We start from the raw sequence: 15,894 nt of genomic DNA on the forward strand, positions 1-15,894 counted from the left end.
ACGGACAGGTAGCCCTTTACCCCAGGGCTGGGATCTGAAACCCAGAAGCTGAGAAGTGACCCTTCATTTGTTCTGCTCTGGTCACTCCTGCTTGAGGAGGAGCAGAGTTTGTCACTGGCCAGCCAGGCAATGACAGTCAGAGAAGCAAACTGATGGCCTCCCTGGCCTCCCTGGCTGCTCTCTTCCCAGCTTGCTTCAGGTCTGACTGAGATGTGTTCCTCCCCATGGGGCCCAGGCCATGTGTCCAGCACACTGGAAGAGCTGGTCTGGGCACATGGAACCAACCCCCATAGAAAAAGGCCTGTGAGAGCCAGCTGGAGATTTCTGTGTCCTTTCTGGGGAGGACGTGCATCTGCTCTGACAAACACTGCACTTTCTAGTGTTCTGACTCACTATCTCCCTAGGGCCTGCTGTACCCGCAGGGTGGGCCTGCACACCCCAGACCCTCAGTCGCACCAGCCTTTGGGCAGGGCCCCATGGGTCACAGTGACTTGCCTCCCTATGGCCAGCAGGACATCCATCCCTGAACCTCATTCTGAACTGGCCTGGTAGTGGACATACCACATTGTAACTGTCCCATCTGTCCCCAGTACTACAAAGGTAGCTGGACCTCTCTTCCTGTAAGTGCCTCAGAATGTGGGGAGCTGGGAGGGAGGACCAACTTCTGGTCCTCACAGCTCATGTCTTGGGCAAACTGCTACCTGCTGGCCCCACCATGGGTATTGTGTGCCGGGTGAGGTACCTGAGTGGCTCTGGGGGACATACACAGGTTCAGTCTGATCCGTTCAGTTTATGGGCTGAGTCTGTGTGGTCTGGGTAGGAGGAGTAGGAGAGCACCTCCCCTAGAGGTGGAGCAGCCCCCACACTCCACACACGCCATGGTGGAATGCGGGTGAAGGAAGTGCTTGGGTGGAGAGCAACACAGCCGAGCCGGCACTACTGCCCCTCTGCCTGCCTGCCTGCCTGCTGTTGGCATGGGTGAGCTGCTCAGCTGGACTCTGCATCGGGCTCTAGGGGCTACAGAGGGGGCTGCACTGAACTCAGAGGATAACGCCTGCCTGGCCAGGGTTGGGGCACCAGGCCCATTGGAGTAGATGGCTATAAAGGGTGCAGTGAGGCATCGGGGTACTCTGGAGAGCTGGACAGGAACTATGCAGAAGGCTGGGCCCTTGGTGGACGGTGGCTCCCTGCTGGGAGGGTCTCACCCTGCCCAGCTCAGCGTCTCTGATGTCAGGCTGGGCTGGGCATCTCCAGGAGCCCATGTCCACATGTCTCCCTCTGGGTGGTGGGAGGTCACAAGGCTCTCTCCCCCGAGCCTCCAGCCCACCCTCCTTCTCCTGCCTCATTAGCCACAATGGGACATGAATGTGTCCATGGATGTCACTGTGCAGGCCAGGGTGGCTGCTTTTGTGCTCAGTGGTCATGGAGGACAGGGCCATTGTGGGAAGGCAGCCTCTGGACTTTACAAGCATGTCTGAGAGGTGTCCAGTACACCAATGTCCAAAGTCACATGAGCAGGACAGCATTGAATGACTTGTACCCAGGCCGAGACCAGCAAGGCCCACACCAGGGCCTGCCAGGACCGGTGAATGGTGACCGCCATGTGCTACCTATGGTTCTGCAAGGTATTTTTTTTTTTTTTAATTTGCAGGAAACTTATCTAATTGGACTTAACTCTTGGGGTCAAACATTTCTGTGGTTTGTTGTTCATCTCAGAATATTTGTTTATTTCCTTGCTAAAGAAAGAGACTTTCACACAGTAAAATCTGTAGATAAATGTTTGTATTTATTTCCTACTTCAGGGTCCTCTCTCAAAAGTACTTTTCCATCCCAAGATTTTAAAAAATAGGTTTCATTTAGTAGAGGTAAGCAAGCTTTTTTTTTTTTTTGAGGTACTAGGGTCTGGACTCAAACCCCATCTCGCTAGGCAGATGCTCTACCACTTGAGCTACTCCCCCAGCCCTAAAACAAGGTTTTTAAGAAAAAAAACTCATCTGGCATGTGAGCCTGTATTTTCCGTACTCATCACTGGCACTATCCACTGATTCTCAAACCACAAAGATTAGATACAGCATTTTGTCCTTGCCTCTGGATCCAGAAGCCTTTGCTGGTCCAGCTGGGACCACCAGGCCATCTTAAGCGGGGACAACCCCCTTCAAGCCTGCGCTGGGTGGACTTGCCCCAGAGGGTGGGTAGAGTGAGCAGGTGGGAGCCTGGTGAGGCAAGCCCTATCAGATGACCCCTCTGTTGCCAGGGCCCTCTGCGTGGTGATGGAGGAGGAAAGGCCTAGCCGCCAAGCCCTAGGCTCTTCTCGGAGTCCAGGAGAAGGTCCAGTTCTTCCTGAGAACAGAACAGCTAAGCCCTGTGAGTTGAGGGGAGAAGGCGTGGCATCACACCTGAGCCAGCAGGTGAGCTTCTTGGGGATTTAAGTTCATGGTCTGCACAGCAGCCACACCCTGCCTTGGGCCTGTGCCCTGGAGAGCTAAGAGCGAGAGCTGGCAGGCACCAGAGGCAGCGCGACTGACCTCCGGTGTTTGAACCTCAGGGCGCTTGGACCTTTTTTGCCCACCCTTGCTGGAGGCCTGAAGTCAGCATGTCGTCTGTGCTGGGCAGCATACAGAGGTAAGGTGGTGGACAATGGCAGTTTCCTTCTTGGATATTCCGAGAGGCTGGTAAAATGAGTTGTTTTGTGTTTGTCACTGTAAGGAAGTCAGTGAGGATTTGGGGATTTTACCTCTGACACCTCCCTGAATTCAGCTTTTTGGGCTTCGTGTCTTTTTTTTTTTTTTTTTTGTGGTGTTGGGGATCAAACATAAGGCCTCATTCATGGGAGGCAAGCACCCCACCACTGAGCTACACCCCACTCTCTGTTTTATTATAGACAGCAGAGAAAACCCTCTGAGTCCTTCCCAGGCTAGGGCTTGGAAGTTAGGGTCCTGGGTATTTTGGAGAAAGCTGCACCCCACCATGGAGGTACTGGAAGGGATCGTTGGTGCACGGCTGAACCCTGGCATGCTGTTCCCCTGCAGGAAGGCGGGGAGTTAGACTTTTCTTCAGTTCAGTTTGGAGAGAGGTGGTGTGATTTAGAGACGCTTGGCACCTCACGTCTACGGCTTGCCATTGTGGCTTTGGAGACTCTTGCCCCATGGAACCTGCCTCTGTTGGCCTGGTCTCCCCCAAGGCACCCACATTCCTGACTAATCCGATTTTTAGACCTGACTTGCGGAGGCCACTCGACAGGCAGCAGCCGATGGGGTCTCCTCAGCACATGCAAGGGTTGGACCACTGGCCTGGACCCTTCTGGTTCCCTCTCCCTGTCCACACCTTCTTGGACATTGTTGCCATATTGTAAAGAAGAGGTTGGAGGCTGGTGAGAGTTGGTTCACTTCATTGCCAGGAGTGGGGGGAAGTGGAGGGCAAGTCCAGTTCCTCTGGCTGCTGGGACTCTGAGGTGCTGACCTTGTAGCCAGGGTGCCTCTCTATGGACCTCAGGGGGCTCTGTGGTGCAGCCTGAGTGAGCATATTGCCTCAGAGGGGCCCAGGCACCTCCAGGACGTAGGTTCTGGATTTCCTGAGGCAGCCCCCGCCAGGTTTCACATCCTGATGCAAAGACCGGGTGGCACTGGCAGTACTGAGTGGCCCACGATCCTCAAGCATGGGGCTCAGCCCAAGAGGCACCTGCCTCCTCAGCTGTGCTGGGTCACTTCCCCACTGCCCTGAGCAGCTCTGGAAAGCCACAGTTCCTTGTTTATTTTCCTAGAATTGTGCAAACACTGGAGGCTTGTCTCTCTTGGCCCAGCACACTTGGCTTGTTAAGAGGCAGAACGCAGACTGCCCTGTGGACAGAGTGGGGCAACTGTGGGCAGCACAGCCAGGCAGGAACATCCGTGGCTCTGGGCACACAAGGAGGTGGCTGGAGCAGAGATGAGAGGCTTTACTTGCCCCGAAGTGGGGCCCCATTCCAGCGTCTGACCAGCTAAAACCCAACCTGCCCAGCAGAAACACCGAGAGCCGAGCTTGCACCCTCGGCCTCTCAGCCAGAAAAGCCCACTCAGGCCGTACCTGCAGAGGTCTCCTGGCTTGTGATGACTAAGGCAAGGTCCTCTCAGCTACCACAAGGTTCAGGGCCACCCTTGACTCGCAGCTGTTCCCACAGGCTCCTGTTGCTGTGGGACCTCCTGAAAAATCTGTTTCTGGAGTGTCAAGCCTGGAGATAGGGCTGCCCCCCGTGAATGGTTGTATGTCTCCTTGGGGGCCTGTGTGACCTCAGTTCTGGGGCTGGCTTTGCAGCAGGGAGGATGAGTGGAGTGGGGAAGCTTGGCCACAGTGTGGTGGGTTGGGGATGGCCAGAAGGAGCCTCTTCAGGAAGTGCAGGGGCCACTTGGTCTGTCTGGGGGTGAGTGGCACCCTGGGTTACTGATGTTCTTCATAAGGTGTGTCCCTGTCTGCAGTGGGGGCACGCCTCTCTGGCCCTGTCTGGGGAGGAGCTGGCTCTTACTGTCAGGAGTCATCTTATGTGTCCTTGGAAAACCTTGGCTTGTTTCTGAAACAAGTCCTGGACCCTGCTGGCCTGTCCCCATGATGGTGTGCTGGTATATTCGTGGTCATCACCTTGACCTATGATGGCCCTGTGTCCACAGAGCCAGGCTGGCTGAGAGACCCTCCCCCCACACTGGGGTGCAACCAGGTCTCAACTGGAGAACTCAAGTCAGGGGAAGGTGTGGTACAGAGTCCATGGAAGGCCACAGTGCCTATGTGACCTGGGATAGTGTCCCTGGAGTTTCCTTGTCCATTAGTGGATGAACCACCTGCTGGAAGAGACCAAAGGAAGGAGAAGCTCAGATAGAACATTTTTGTTGTTCACAAGATTCTAGGACCCCGTCTTCTAGAAGTGTTGTTTGGGTGTGACTTATACAGTTGTCTGGGACAGGGCCATTTACCCTTCCTGGGTCACTGGCCAGGTACAGACTCTGGGCCTCTGGATGGCCCTGGGAGGGTCTCCTTAGCACTAGGTGTGGAGACATAGGTTTCTGGCCACTGTAGCTGCTGTGACCACCATGGCTGGAGGCTACAGGTTGGTGGTCTGTGCCAGAGAGGGCATGGGAGCCAAGAGGAGGGCACCCTCCCAGAACTGGGAAGGACAGAAGTCCTAGTGACTGTGAAGGTGTGTGGGGAGCATTTTCCTGCAAGTGGCTTGGCTCCCTGCTCAGGTGCCTCTTTCAGGCCAGGCAGGGTTTGTCCCCGAGGCTCCTGGGAAGACTGGAAGTGCCTCACAAGCTTTCTCCTAATCCCCAGCACTGCAGGCCACTTGCTGCTTGCTAGGAGCAGCTCCTGCTGGATGGTGCTGGCCACTGTGAGTAGCCAGCCTGTCCTCCAAGCTCTGCAGGCAGGTGTAGTTACCACCAGTCTTCCCTGAGTGAAGTTAGGGTTCTGAGGAGCTGAGGCTCCCAGACTTTTGCAGCTGCCCCAGTAAGGCAAGGGTGATAGGCATAGGTAATCAGGCCTCAAGTCTTTCCTAAAAAGTACTGTCTCCCAGAGGCTCACATCCACGGCAGCCCGGAGCACTGGGGAGGGGACTTGGGGAGTCCTGCGGTCTGCACTCAGGGCTTGGGAGGACCAGGAAGTGAATATCCTGCCTGTCTCCCTCTGCTGGTTCCAGCTCACCTTACTGAGTGGGCAGCATGCAGTGGACGCCTCTACTGGCTGAACAGTCTCTGTGCCTTCTCCGGTGACTGAAGCAGCTAGAATGCAGGACACCCAGGATTCTACACCTGCGGCTGCACAGCCTCCCAGCCCCACACCCCCATTGTGGCACAAGGGCTCTGGGTTCTGGGAGCTCTGTGGGGAGATGCAAGCCGAGGAGGAGGAGGTGGAGTGGGAGGCTGGAGGGAACACCAGGGGGACCAGGCTGTTTGCCCAGGCTGCCAGGCAAGAACCTTGGGTTGTGGCCTCCCTCTCAAGACTGAAACGGACAAGAGCCTGGAATTGGAATTGTCTGGGGAGAATTCATCCAGGGACGCTGAAGAGGCCTGCAAGCTTGTCCTGTTACAGCCATGCTCTTCTGTTTTGTTTTTCTTTGGTGGTACTGGGGTTTGAACTCAGGACCTCATTCCTTCTAGGCAGGCACTCTACCACTTGAGCCACTCTGACAGCCCACAGCCATGCTCTTGAGATGAACAGTCCCTGATCCTAAGTAGGACTTGATGGCACCATTTCTTTTTCTTTTTCTTTTCTTTTCTTTTTGGCAGCACTGGTGTTTCACGCTTGCTAGGCAGTCATTCTTACCACTTGAGCCACTGCACCAGCCCTTTTTTGTGATGGGTTTTTCAAGATAGGGTCTCACAAACTGTTTGCCCAGGATTGGCTTTGAACCACAATCCTCCTGACCTCTACCTCCTGAGTAGCTAGGATTACGGGCATGAGCCACTGGCACCTGGCATCTGTCGGATAGCACCATTTCTCACCGAGTTCAACCCTGCACCCACCTGGTAATTGGGGGGGGTGGCCACCTGCTCAGATAATTGGCTTTACCCCAAAGAAAAGTGAACTCCTATCTTTATAGCAGGGAGTAGGCTTCTGTCTAGGAGTCAGGCACCTCCTGGTCTCCCGTCATGGAGGATATTCAGAGAGAGAACCCAGGATCAGGGAAAGACCAGTGCTGGGTTGTGAAACTGGCAATAGACTTGCTAAGCTTTCAAAACGGTTTCTCTCCATCTTGAGGGCTGGACAAAGGATTCAGAGTCACCAGTTTAAATTAGTGTTCTAAGAAAAGGAAAGGAGAGAATTCCTTTCCTTTTTTGCACCAGGGAATTAAAATTTATTTAAAAAACTGAAGATCTGTGTTTGTACTTATACAGAGAAGAGCAAGGCCAGCTAGGCCCAGTGCAGGGGCTCTGGGTTGTGGCACCCTGTCTCTCCTCCTGAGGCAGGAAGGATGTGTGCAGGGTGGCGGGGTGCATGCAGGATGGTGAGGGCTGTGGCTGGAACAGGGGCAGGCTGCTGGCTAGGCACTGTCCTCAGCCTCTGCTTCGGGGCTCCCTGGATCCTGAGTTGGTGCCAGGGTCTCTCCTGCCCAGGCTGATTCCTGGTGAATCACCAGACAGATGGTCAGTTTGTGTGCAGGTTTGTGAAGCCATGAGGAAGACAGTAAAAGTGCGGATTGTTTGAGGAATGGATTTATGTGGAGGAACAAAATGATTGCTGAATAAAAATGAAAAGTGAGCTATCAGCCCAATTAATATCTGCACTGTTCTTATGAGTGGGAATTAAACTTTAACTACTCAGGGTTGTAAACTGCCCCTCCACACTCAGGTGCGGGGCTCTGACAGCTACCTTCCTTACTGGGAATGGCCCGTTGGTGGCTCAGAAAGCCCAAGTCTCAGGGTGGTGCTTCTTACTGGATGGGTGGCCTCCAGGGTGGACCCCCACCCCCATTGCTGCTCTCTTGTTCCCCTCTACCAGCCCCCAAGGCAGCCTACTGCTGACTGGTAGGTTGAGGGGACCCTGAGGTGGAACACATCTGCCGTCCCCTGCATGTTTGGGACCCACACTTTTGGAGTGGAAGACAGGTATCAGGGTGTGACAGCAAGAGGCACAGCTAAAAGCTGCAGAATCTCACTGGACATGATGGTGGGGACTTGCAAAGGATTTTGTCTTACATGTGTAGCCCCAGCTTGATCTACTGAGAAGGGCCAGAAAATGTGACCTTTTCAGAGCAGCAAGCACCCCTGGCACCCACCCTAGGGCTCCTAAAGGCTACTTCCTGCCAGAGGGACCCAGGACTCCTTGGAGACAGGGCTGATTCCAGGCCCGGGCCAGGAGAGGTCCAAGATGAGCTTAGTGTACCCTGGTAAGCAAGGAATCTGTCAAAGACCAGGATAGGGTCAGCTGGTGGCCAAGAGGGGTAAGGACTTTGACCAAAGCCTTGTGGCCACAATTGAGGGTTCCATGGGTCCCATGTGGGTTGAGGGAGACCAGGGGGCCCTACAGGCTGGACTGCCCTGGTTGAGAAGCTTCAGAGAAGGTGTCTGGGACACTGGGGTGCAGTATGGGCAGCTGTGCCCTGAGCTGGGAATAGGCTGTGGTGGGGAAAGGTGTGAGGAATGCACGGGGCCACCAGGCAGGTGTATCCGGATCAATCCCCTCAACAACCACTGCAAGGCTTGGAAGCTGTGACTCATAGTGGCATGGCAGACCACTGACTCACAGACATTCAGGAGCCCACAGGACACACAGACTGTACCTGTCCTGCCATCCTAAATGTCCTGGTGGGAAAGTAGTGGTGACAAGTACCTGGAAATGGAATTTGGATAAGCATTTTACTTACAATAGCAACAAAAGCTAGCCAATGTAAATAAATGGAAGAGAAGAATGGGGCATGGGCAGAGAAAACTGCAAAATCCCATTGAGAACTCCAACACTGACAATGTGATTCAGAACACAGCTGTCTCTGGACATGGGAACTGCCGCTTCCCTGGGTGGGCGGGCAATGTTGCTTCAAATCATCCCAATACCTGTTTCCCTTCTTGGGGAAAACCCTTAGGGTTTCTGGTGTCCATCTGAGTTTCCTGTCCCAGTCCTCCTGAGGGGACCCTTCCCACAACAGTGCTGTCCCTCTCTTTCCCACTCAAGGCCTTGTTCTCACTGGGCCTCCCACCAGGAACTGGCTCTCCAGGTGATTTCCCTGCCAGGTTCCCATGGGAGGACATCAATGTGCTGGTCCCCCAGGCTGCAGTGAACACTGTGTGGCCAGGCAGTGCGCTTGCTGGCTAGAGCGCAGCTCTAGGTCACAGGCCTTGTCCTTAAAACCCATGGGTCCCATGGGTTTTAACAGCCTGTCGGATGCTGACCTCAAAGGGACACATAGGGATGATGAGGATAATGGTTGCCCACACATGCATCTCCTCACCCCACAGATCAGAATCTGCCTGGCAAAGTCAGGATAAATCCCTGGGCAAAGGCACTGTGCATTCGAACTCAGAGATCCAGACAGAAGCTGGCCCTCAGGCCAGCACCAGGAAGGATGCCAGCAAGTCTGGCACACCCGGAGGTGGGAGACCCCTGCTATGGCATTTTATTACCAGCGAGACAGCTTCTGTTTTTAAACAAGCTTCTCTTTCCTGAACAGTGCCTGGTGCTCTTCACCTACTTTCTTCTGGTTGCTTTCTTCCTGTCGGTTTTGGGACCTTAGCATCTGTGTGGAGCTGCTTCTTTGCTGTGCCAGAAAGACTACATTTTTGCTGGAGTTATTTCTAAAATTTTTCACACCTTTTCCATTTTGTGTTTTGCTTAGCAAGGCGCCCTCACTCCACTTTACTGTACTGGTGGTTTGTTGTCTATATCTGAAAACTTGGCCTGTGTGGAATGAATTCTGACCTAGCAGGTGAAGAGGAAGAGCAGTTAGGAGCCAACCACTCATGCTTTTGTCATGGGCACCCCCCTCCCCCCGATCCTGGGAGCCTCCATTTCATCCTCCAGCCCCTCCCTGCACCAGGTCTCCCTGGGCCGATTTTGGTCCTATGGCTACAGGGTCCTCTCATGGAGTTGCACCAAGCAACGTTAGTGGTTGTGGCTTTCTGCCTGTTCTGGAGTCTGGGAGACCTGCTGTGCCTCATTGTGACTGTTCAGGTATTCCTGGGTGTTACTCTAGGTTTTTCTTGGCTCCCATGGTTCCTCCCTGGTGCCAGAGCCCATGGGGCAGCTTGCCCTGCCAGGCACTGTCTGTGGAAACTCAGCCCTGGGTTGGGCTGGCTCTTTCCTTTCTTTCTTTCCTTTCCTCCTTCTTCTTCAAACATAATAGTGTTTGGAACACACTGCAGAGCTCAGTCTCATGCACAGGTGGGAAGTGGGTGGTAGGAAGTGGGTGGGGTCTCCTCAGCCCTCTCTGCCAGTCATCACAGGGTTGGCTCTGGGATGTTGTGTTGGAAAGGTGATGACGCCCAGGACCACCTGGAAAAGGACAGTTGTGAAACCTCTGGGTGTGTCTGGGGACAAATGAATGGCACTTATCTGTTCAGGAAATAGGAACTGTGGCCTGGCACATCCTCCAGGTCACAATCTCTCCATTCAAAATCCAAGGTTCATGATGTCATCAGTGAAGCCAGGGGAGGAAACCTGGCCAGTGCACATGTTTCCTCTCTCTGAAAATCAATATCCCAATCTAATCATTCAGTGGTGCACTTAAAGTGCCATCTGTCCCTTGTCATGTGTGCAGGGGAATCCCAAAGAAATGCACAGCCCCTCCTGGTGGATCTCAAAATGTCCAACCAGGGCCTCTCAGGGAGAGGGAAAGGAGCTGGAGGGATGCACTGGGACCAGGAGCACGTAACTCTCCATGGAGCTCGCACAGCAGGTCTGCTCACTGGCGAATCAGAACCAAGACACTAAGAGGTGGATGTACTCTCTTAGTGCACGTGGCTGAGATTGCAAAGGAGGCAGAAAAACAGCTGAAAGCTGGGGTCTCTGAGCCCCAGAGAAGATGGTTTTCCAACACTTCACTGCAGGCCCCCCTGAGTAGGCTGGGCCAGGGCCTCTGTGTCCTGCTTAGTGGTTCTGTGTCCTGGGATGATGTAATCTATGAATCCTGCAGTCAGATATGACACGGGATGGGGGAAGGGTGCTGTCTGCACTGGTGTCAAGATCCAGCAGATACTGGTCCTCCAGGCAGCCCTGGGCTGTGAGGACCCCTTAGCGTGATCTGGCTCAAGGGCTGGCAGCTGAGAGGCAGCAGTGACACTCTTGCCTCTGCAGCAGGTGCCAGCCCACCCCACCTCTGTTCCGAGAAGTCCACCTGCTCTGGCCTGCCATTCTCTGTCCTCAGGGGCACCAGTTCGTGTAGACACCTCTATGTCTCTTCCTATCAGGACATGTGTCACCTCCCAAGGACCCATCTCCAAATGTCATTCCATCGGTGACTGTGGCCTTGGTTTGGATTTGGGGGGGCCAGTCCATGACATCCACCTCTCAATCGCTGCAGCCATGGGGGATGGGAGAGTGTGTTCCTGACCAGCTTCCATCGCTGGCCTGTCAGCCCCTGCCATGCCTGCCCAGCTGCTGCTGGTACTGAGCTGAGGAGGGTGGAACCCCTATCACCTGCCCAGGGCTCACTGTGAGTTGTTAAACGGACTAGGTGTCCCAGACCCATGTTGGGCTTGTGGTCCAAGGGTCTGGGGTCTGCTCTGCCATGGGCAGGCGAGTAGGCTGTGAGGCTTGAGTGACACCGAGGTATTGCCTACAGGACCTTCTGGGTTGTCCTCCTCTTGGTGCTGGTCGTGTTCCTACTGTTGGGCTTCCTGCATGTGGACATTGGGCTGCTTACTCCGTAAGTCCTGCATTGGGCACCCCTTGCTCTGGAGGCTGCCCCTCTCCCCTGCTATCCCCAAGAGCAGGGCCAGGACCCCTTTCTGCCCACCACCAGGGCACCAGCATGGCAGGTCATGCCTCCCTGCTGAGCCTCAGTTTCCCTCTGGGAGAGGGTAGGGGTCTTCTTTGTGGGAAGCTATAATGCCCTGGGGCCCGCAGTGTCTCTCATTGTGACAAGCCCCTCATATATATGGGGAGGGTTCTAGGAGAGTGGGCCTGGACTAGGCTGAAGAGGGCACTGGGTAGAGTCGGTGTAGACAGCAGTGTCAGGTGCTGGGAGCAGGGCTGGCTGGGGCAGGGAGCTGCAAGGAGGTCACCTCTTGATCCTCCCAATAGAGCTGGTCTGGCCCTCATGGTGGCGTGAAGATCAGATCCGTGTCCCACTACATCCAGGGCACCCATCATCCTTTCTTCCTGCCTGCTAGGGGCCCACTCTCTGTGAAGGCCCCACATCCCACCCTCACAGCCCAACGGTGACCCCCAGGGCAGGGCATTAGCCTCTCCCTCCCCCATTTGTCCCTGACTGGCTCTCCACAGGAAGGAGGGGTGTTAGCAGCCCCTGAGGAATGCTGCTTCAGGGCCGATCCCAGGGATGACACTCATCCTTGTGTACCCACAGCCCTTTTTATCCTCAGGGCTGGCACAGGTTTCTAGCCCTGCCCCTTACCATCCTGGTCACTCTTACTGGTCCCACAGGGCAGGGAGGGCACCTGTGTTACAGCTAGGTGGGTCCTAGCATCTGTCCACTCTGGCCCTGTGTCAGGCTGGCTGGCCTCCTTGTTCCAGGATGAAAGGTTAGCAAAGGCATCCTGGAGGTGGGGCCGAGGTCACAGGGTCAGTGCCACACCAGGTACCTTGGGAGCCAGAGAGCAGGTTGGAAGTCCCAGGGGGATGCTTGGGATCTGGGGGCTGAGCCTGTGGCTCCTCTGGGAACAGAAGGTACTGCCGCTGAGGACACCCTGCTGTCAGGGAGGGCTGTGTCTGCCCCAGTGGCAGGGCCAAAGGTTAGGGAGTTTCTAGGGCAGGGTGACAGCGATTGGGCTGGGATTGGGGTTCCTGGTTGGGGACTCGGGGTTCGGAGAGCAGACGGTCTGGGGGTCTCCAGGCTGGGCGCTGCTATTCGAGGGATGCCAGTGGGGGTGCTCCCTTGCTGACTGACGGTGGCCTGTGCTCTCCCTCTCAGCCTGCTCAGGGATGAGGCCGAGGGACTTCCGGTCACCAACGTCATGTTCCTCAAGACGCATAAGACAGCCAGCAGCACTGTGCTCAACATCCTGTACCGCTTTGCCGAGACGCACAACCTGTCCACAGCGCTGCCTGTTGGTTCACACTTCCACCTGGGTTACCCCTGGCTCTTCCTGGCACGCTACGTGGAGGGCATCACGCAGGATGGTCACCCTCCCCGGCGCTTCAACATCATGTGCAACCACCTGAGGTTCAACCTGCCTGAGGTGCTGATGGCCAGCTCCTCGGGAAGCGTGAGGGTGGGGAGAGGCAGTGGGTGGAGGCTGTGCTGGACGTGGCTTTGGGTTTGACCATCCTAGAGGATGGCAAAGGGATCTAAGGCCCTAGGGCTGGCTGGAGAGGCCTTTCCCCAGACCCTGCTGGGCCCTACCTCTGCAGGCTGCCAGTGGCCTGAAAGTGCTCGTGCAAGGAGGCTTGGCAGCCCCAGAGTCCTACGTCTGAAGGCATCTCCAGCTCCTTCTGATGAAGGAGGTCTCCAAAGACTCTCCTCCCGGTCATTCCAGTCTCAGCCTAGAGATCAATTCCGCTCAGGGGCTTCCCTGACCTTCCTTCCAAAGAGGACTGGTGGGGGAGTTGGGTGGAGAAAGTTGTGGTCTAGTATTGGCATTTTCCAGTCACTGTGGGTGCTCCATGGAGAGTGGCTGGCAGGGAGCACGGTGACCTGGACTGGCTGTGGGCGGCCAGGTGGGGGAAAGTAAGGAGCGGCTGGGTTGTGCTGAGGGCCAGGAAGGAGAGCTGGCTGCTTGCCTCCTGGCCCCAGCAGTTCTCTCCTGGATGCTCTGCTCCAGTGGGGGTGCCGTATGGTGTCTCCATGGGAACTCAGAGGGTGAGTCCAGACTGCGCACGGCTTCACTGGGCGGGTTGGTGGTGGGGGGGCTCCGTTGCAGGAGCCAGAACCTCAATTCCTTCCCCAACCAGGTGCAGAAAGTCATGCCCGAAGACACTTTCTACTTTTCCATCCTGCGGAACCCCATCTTCCAGCTGGAGTCCTCCTTCAGCTACTACAAAGGCTCGGCGCCTGCCTTCCAGAAGGTCAGCAGCCTGGACGCGTTCCTGGCGGCACCGCGGAGGTTTTACGACGACAGCGCGGGCCCGCAGAACGCGTACGCCCGGAACTGCATGTGGTTCGACTTCGGCTTTGACAACAACGCGCGGGACGACGCCGCCTACGTGCGCGCGCGCATCGCGGACGTGGAGCGCCGCTTCCACGTGGTGCTGATCGCTGAGTACTTCGACGAGTCGGTGGTGCTGCTGCGGCACCTGCTGCGCTGGCAGCTGGACGACGTCGTCTACTTCAAGCTGAACGCGCGCAGCGAGCGCAGCGTCACCAGCCTGGCACCCGAGAGCCAGGAGCGCGCCCGGCGCTGGTGCGCGCTCGACTGGAGCCTCTACGAGCATTTCAACCGCACCCTCTGGGCGCGGCTGCACGCCGAGCTGGGCCCGCGCCGTCTGCGCGCCGAGGTGGCGCAGCTGCGCGCGCGCCAGCGCCAGCTCACCGCGCGCTGCCTGCAGGACGGGGAGCCCAAGCGCAAGAAGGAGATCGCAGACCCGCAGCTGCAGCCCTTCCAGTCCGGCAAAGCAGACATCCTGGGCTACACCCTCAGGCAGGGCCTGGAGAACGCCACGCTGCGCTCCTGTCAGAGAATGGTGATGCCAGAACTCCAGTACATGGCCCGTTTGTACTCCCTGCAGTTCCCGGAAAAGCCTCCCAAAAACATCCCCTTCCTGAAACCGTAGGGCTCTGACGCCAGGGACGGGGCCCGTTTCACAATGCCACTCTGTCTCCTGGGAGACCCAGGCCCAGCCAAACCACCCTCCAAAGAGCAGGTTGAAGAGATCCACCCAAGACCCAGGCCTCCGGGAGGGAGCCCTACAACTAGGACAAGCGGGCACGCCTGGCCTGAGGCTGAGTCTGTCCCTTGATCAGGAAAGTCCCATACCGGAGAGCAAGCGCCCTGTAATTATTTATCAGCAGGCTGCTTGTCACAACCCCTCTGGACATGTGCCCAATCAGAGGAACAGGAGTCTAGGGGAGCCCAGGGGCTCGGGCAGTGGGCTGAAGTGGGCTGTGGGTCACTGAAGGAACTCGGAGCAGCTCCCTTGAATTTTCCAGCTGTGGGGACAGTGGTCAGAGATGTGGCTGTGTACCGCTCTCTGGCAGCAACTTAAAGAGGGACTGAGTGGGCAGCTTCTCATCTTTGGCTACGTGAGTCTATTTCCAACCGAAGAGCGGTTCAGATTGAGAGATGTCAGCATTGTTTACCAGACAGACGGTTTCACCTGAGCACGGGTTGCACCAGCTCTATAGCCCCCACACTGGGACCGTCCCTAAATGTGCAGAGGAGAAAAGAGCCTGACTTGTGAAGGAGCTCAGAAGGGCCTGATATGCTCTGGGTTGCTTTGGAGACTGGGTTGGAAATGGTCTCAGAGGGGGTTATCTTCTGGTGCCCCTCTTTGTCATTTATGGGGAGTTACTGAGTCCCCCCTGTCTGACAGGATGTGGTCCCTGGCTGCCTGGGGGTCCAGCAGGTAAGAGTTCAGTGCACATGCCCAGAACCACATGCCCTGGAAAAAGTGGGGTACCTGGGGTACCGGGAAATACAGTCACTCTCACATGCTCAGCCTAGTTTCACCTGAGCCTTCTTTGTGGAGCCTGGGGATGGGGTTCCTTCTGTGTCAGGACCCTCAGCCAGGAAGACCCTGGCACTGGGGCCGTTCGCCTGCTGTGGACGCTTGTGTGTCTAGGGTTGTCCACACTTTTCAGGAGGATCTCATGTCAAAGAAGGTAGGGGAGACCCCCAAATAATCATAACAGGAAGCTCCTTTGGATACCAGTTTAACGGGAGAACTTGGAAGTTCAGGTTATTATGTGAAATCTCCAAGTTGAAAAAAGCTGACAATGAGCTAAACATTGCTGCCAGCTGTAGTTCCATCAGTTTTGATCATTACTATCAGGTCCTTGCGTGCGAGAACCCTTTCTTCATGACTTCCTGGCTTCATTTATCTATTTTGTTGGGTTTGACACAAATAGTTCCAGTCTGAGTCTGACAACAACTTGTGCATCCCTCTTTTGGTCAAGATCATTTCTCTGAAAACACTGTAGTTCCATTGTGATGTCTCCCATTGCTGGGATTCCTGCTGTTGGTCTGGTCTGATCTCCCACTGGGGGGAAACGATTGGTGGCTAGGAATCAGTGTCAAAGCTTTTCTAGCCACAGTTGTGCAACAAAGAAGTTTGGAAGGATTGGTTCTCAGGCTGCTCATCTAGGACCCATGGGTAGAATTCTGA

At 55.6% G+C, this 15,894-nt stretch overlaps 1 protein-coding gene across 1 annotated transcript; it reads left to right on the forward strand.

Annotated features, from left to right (window-relative positions):
• The first annotated feature begins 2,593 nt into the window (after window positions 1–2,593).
• Gal3st2 (galactose-3-O-sulfotransferase 2) lies at window positions 2,594–15,203 on the forward strand. Its single transcript, XM_020157702.2, has 4 exons — window positions 2,594–2,622; window positions 11,237–11,320; window positions 12,545–12,812; window positions 13,525–15,203. The coding sequence occupies exons 1-4, from the start codon at window positions 2,594–2,596 to the stop codon at window positions 14,341–14,343; spliced, it is 1,200 nt and encodes a 399-aa protein (XP_020013291.2). The 3' UTR covers window positions 14,344–15,203.
• Window positions 15,204–15,894: the final 691 nt, after the last annotated feature.

The sequence above is a fragment of the Castor canadensis genome, chromosome 4 (genome assembly GCF_047511655.1).
Source record: "Castor canadensis chromosome 4, mCasCan1.hap1v2, whole genome shotgun sequence".
NCBI classification, from domain to species: Eukaryota; Metazoa; Chordata; class Mammalia; order Rodentia; family Castoridae; genus Castor; species Castor canadensis.